The sequence below is a fragment of the Cebidichthys violaceus genome, unplaced genomic scaffold (genome assembly GCF_023349555.1).
Source record: "Cebidichthys violaceus isolate CVI_PGR_0920_01 unplaced genomic scaffold, fCebVio1.0.p SCAF_4, whole genome shotgun sequence".
NCBI classification, from domain to species: Eukaryota; Metazoa; Chordata; class Actinopteri; order Perciformes; family Stichaeidae; genus Cebidichthys; species Cebidichthys violaceus.
Window position 1 is genome coordinate 10,948,112 of NW_027176594.1, and position 4,564 is coordinate 10,952,675.

A 4,564-nucleotide genomic window follows, 5' to 3' on the forward strand; every position below is an offset into this window, starting at 1 on the left:
CAGGAGTCAGGGCGGTCTGGGATCAGACCCCCTGGTCCTGGCATTTGCACTAGCTGAACTCAAGTTACTACGCCCGCTAACTGACGGTCCTGACGATGTAGTCTCTTTTAAAATACAAATGCAGAGCAAACAGCTGGCACACATACTGTAGCTTAAAATCCAGTCCAGTTTTACTTTTTTTTTTAGCATCAGAAAGAAACAATAAACTGTTTACTTATTATCAGGAAAAAGATCAGAGTTCAGGTTCATATCTTTATGTGCAATCATCTTCCTGCAGACGAGGCTGAGTCATAGACAAACATCAACACACTTTGGCACGTTTTGACAAACCACACACCCACGTGAAGCTCACTCAGTGTGGTTCGAGAGTGTGTATATAAAGAGCAGGGAAACCTCCTCATCATCACTGCATCACTCAGCTGACACCTGAATATCTTCGCCTCACATTTACCTGACAGGTAAGACACCTGCTGTGTTTCTCTTCATTCAGTGGAGCTTGTGGTTCTGCTCTCCTCTGTGTATTTATTGTTGTTTTTTTCTTCTCCACACAGAACATTCCGTTGTTCATCACCATGAAGACTCTCCTGGTCCTCTCCCTTCTCCTTTGTGCTTCATTTGCAGGTGACATTCAACACAAACACAGACTATTTAGACAGAGCACACACACGTCATCCATGTGCTCATGAGTCAATCAGCAAGGCTCTGTCACAGTGATCTCTGTTGTAAAGCTGTGTGTAGTAGTGAACAGAGGGTCACTACTGTTACTGACAGTGTTGTGTTTTTGTCTGCATCTCCGGCTGAAGACAAAGAGAAAGCTCCAGGTCAGTATTGAAGGTCTTTGCTTTAATACTCATAGAGTCAGACAGTAAGACCTTCGTCTATCTAACACCACCACTGATGTGATTCATCCACAGAAGCAGCAGTGGAGGCCCTGAAGGAACAGATAGTAGCTGTACCTGGTTAGTGTCCTCTTTAAATCTCATGTTTTATTCACCCTGCACTATGACAGCTACCAACCATGTGAGAACATTAGCTTAACAAATGATCAAAATAGCTCAACAGCACAGCCCTGACAACTCATGGCCTCTGGACTAGAGCTGGTGTTGCTCACTTGTGCTTGCTAAGATTTAACACCAACATTCGTTACCTTTTCCTTTAGGTTCTGTTAAGTCGTAGGGAGTGACCTTTGCACACTAAAAGGAAAAAGTAACCATCACAGTTTAAAATGAGATGACAAACTGTGGCATATGGGAAACTTGGAAGTAGCTGTATCACTCTAGTCAGAACTTCTATGTATGTTTTAGTCACGCTTGTGGAGCGACCTGATGACATTCTATCAGCCTCAGCTGTACTTTGTGTTAGTGCTACTTAGCTAATGTTAGCATGATCCTGTAACAGGCTACACTGAACTGGTCAACAGGGTAAACATACCTGCTAAACATCAGCATGTTGGCAATGTCATTCTGAGCATGATAGCATGCAGATGTTAGCATTTAAGTACACGGCCATGCTAGTGGCTCATAGAGCTTAATTTCTGGTACCCTTGTTCCTTGTTACTACCTCTCCAACACTCCGGTCCTCAGATTGTTCAGATTATCAATCCTCAACTCCAACTGCAAAACAAAAGGTGATCGTGCCTCTGCTGTTTTAGTCCCAACATTTGGGATCATCTTCCCCAATCGATCAAATCTGCTGAGACAGTTTTAAGCAGCTTCTAAAAACCCTTCTTTATAGGCAAGTCTTTCCATGGATCTCATCCCTGTTGTATTGTTGTCTCTCCCTGTTCTGTGCTTTATGTTGTCATGTCTTTTTGGTCTGTCTTTCATCGTCCTGTGGTTTGTGAACTTAACCGTCGAACATGGGTTTATACTCTTTTAACTTTTTGTGTGGGAAGTACTTTGCAACCACGTGTTATACAAAGTGCTATATAAATACATCTTTACTTACTTACTTACTTACTAATGATTTACACCCGACATCCTTGACTTCTTGTAGTTGCTTACTGTAAAGTCAAATACTGTCAACTAAAATGAGGTCTGACGAAGCTGTTGTTGTTTCAGGGATGGAGGAGAAGATGATGAAAGATGGGGAAGTATCTATGCCAGAAGATTCTGTCCCTGTTCCCAGAAACGGTAATGAGAAAGGACACATGTCATTCTCAACAATATACTGTAATCTGTGGCTGCTTATAGTAAACAAAGCGGGGAAATACATATTTGAGTTATCACAGGTAGACTTTATCCAGTTGATGTACTATAGTAAAGTTCAATTAGATTAGACACTTTAAACAATTGTTATGCGCATAATGAGAATACTTAACACACATATTGACACATTTTGATCCTGCAGTATATACATAAATACTGTATATACAGTATACTTTATATATAGATATTACTAATCATTGTGTTGACCGTTTCTCTGTTTGTGCAGCACCTGTGTTTGAGGAGGAAGCAGCACCTGAATGTAAGCGCCACGTCATTGTTTTAATATTTCCTTTATGTTCATTCATGAGTGAGGTTCTCATGGCAACAACAATGACAGAGAAAATAGAATAAAAGTGAAACTCCTCTCTCCAAATATTTCAAATGTCATGTAGAAAGTATAAACATGATGTGCTGACGATGACTGTAGCAGTATTTTTGCAGGTCCTAGGCTGTTAACTACAACCGGTCGTCTAGTTTTGATTCCTCTGCTAACTATTCTCCAAAATATATCAGATACATACAGGTAGATGTTGGTGTCATTAGAGCAGCTATTTCTGCTGTAGGAGGCTGTATAAAGGTAGATTAGAAAGGACCTACTATCAGTGTGTTTCATTAAAACTGCTCTGTTGAAGGCAACATTCTCTCTCTTCTGTCTGTCTGTAGCTCGTTTTAACTTCTGTCCAAGCGACTGGTTCCGCCATGAGTCTCGCTGCTTCGTGTTCATCAATACTCCTATGACCTGGTACAGCGCTGAGGTACTGCCACTGTTACACTTCACTTTTGTTATTGTGAGCAGCTCAATACATTACCTGATAGACTTGTTAATTTAGTTAATCTTAATGTTCCACTGGATCAGTCTGTCACCGTTCAAACAATTCCATTCGGAGGAACAACATGAAGACTATTTACGTGCTTCCTCTGTCCAACAGGAGCACTGCAATGGCCTGGGTGCCCACCTGGCCTCGGCCACCAACCCCAGACAGTACAGCTTCCTCCAGCAGATGACAAGGACAGCCGGTCAGAGCAATGCATGGCTGGGAGGCTTCAACCTGCAGGTCTGAATTTCTAAAGAAATACCTGGCAGTCAGTCCAGATCAAGTCCAGTACCTGGTATAAAGGAGGTCTAGAATCATACAAGAGCAAATCAAGAGACAAAGACAACACTTCCTTACTCTCATGCTCTTTGTCTCCTAGGGCCGGTGGATGTGGATTGACCGTGAGGGTTTCTATTACAACAACTGGTACTCCCAGTCCTCCTCCAGCAGCCTCCCCTGCATCCACTTACGCAGCTCCTGTAAGTCCACTTTGCTTTGGCTGGCTAGCTTTACTAGTTTTTCAATACTTTTACTTGGATTTCTGTCTTGATCTCAGAAATCTGTATATATATTGATTATGATCTTGATATGGGTCACTGACCTGTACTTCAGGGGCCTGAAGTACAAGGTAACCACACACATTTTTCACCCTTCTTTTGGTCTGACTGCTGATTTACTCAATTTGTGGATCAAAGCAAATCAGTGATATTACCGTGAACATAATGGTGTGTTATTTGTTACTTTCAAACGTGTTACTTATTTTTTCTCGTTTTTAAATTAAATTTCAGATGGTTGGAGTAACACCCAGTGTGGCACTACTTTACGCTTCATCTGCTCCAAGAACCCTTTCAGCTGTTAACATACGTCCTAAACATCTGAGGCCTTGGAACAGATCAGCCGGTGTTTCTTTTACTGTTTAAAGTCAGCTCATGAGTTCTGTTGAGTGTCTTACTGGATGATTGATTTCTATTGTGCATTCTTCAAAGCCTTAAATGGTGAAGTGTTAAGTTAAGTAGCTTTGGTGTAAAAGTGTTTCTGTTTTAGATTGTGACAGTTGGTTCTTTTCCATAATAAAGATTTGTCAGAATGGGACAATGTGTGATCTTCCTTTAAGAGCTTGGTTGAAAAGTAGCTGTTGAAGTATAGCAGTAGTTCCTCTCAGAGTAACTTGAGTCACCAGTCCTGCTTCACTGCACTTCAAATAGCATTGTATATCTCAGGATTAATGCTTTGATCCTTGGTTTTGGTGCTAAAAGAGGTACAATGAATCAAATAAATCATAAACTCTTCTTTGATATGCTACTAGGAGGAACTGCCTCTAAAATAAAGAAATGATAAAGGTTAGAAGTGGAGGAAAGAGTTTGAAGTGTTTCAACCTGTTCTTCAACAGTGACTGACCCTCTGCTGGTCTGGAGTGATGTCAATTAATAAAGTACATTTCTCTATCTCACACACACACACACACACACACACACACACACACACACACACACACAAAATGCGGATTGGTCCGTGCTCTGGCTTACAGGACACAAACGAATT

General features: G+C 41.2%; 1 protein-coding gene across 1 annotated transcript; it reads left to right on the plus strand.

The window, feature by feature from the left end:
- The first annotated feature begins 354 nt into the window (after window positions 1–354).
- LOC137884988 (ladderlectin-like) lies at window positions 355–4,117 on the plus strand. The gene is made up of 10 exons (XM_068727107.1): window positions 355–458; window positions 552–621; window positions 804–821; window positions 915–959; window positions 2,061–2,132; window positions 2,434–2,466; window positions 2,871–2,962; window positions 3,137–3,262; window positions 3,402–3,501; window positions 3,811–4,117. The coding sequence occupies exons 2-10, from the start codon at window positions 573–575 to the stop codon at window positions 3,879–3,881; spliced, it is 606 nt and encodes a 201-aa protein (XP_068583208.1). The 5' UTR covers window positions 355–458; window positions 552–572; the 3' UTR covers window positions 3,882–4,117.
- Window positions 4,118–4,564: the final 447 nt, after the last annotated feature.

Coding starts and splice junctions, on each gene's coding strand:
- LOC137884988 (XM_068727107.1), top strand. CDS start 573: ATGAAGACTCTCCTGGTCCTCTCCCTTCTCCTTTGTGCTTCATTTGCA. Junction 960..2,060: donor ACAGATAGTAGCTGTACCTG/GTTAGTGTCCTC, acceptor TTGTTGTTTCAG/GGATGGAGGAGAAGATGATG. Junction 3,502..3,810: donor CATCCACTTACGCAGCTCCT/GTAAGTCCACTT, acceptor ATTAAATTTCAG/ATGGTTGGAGTAACACCCAG.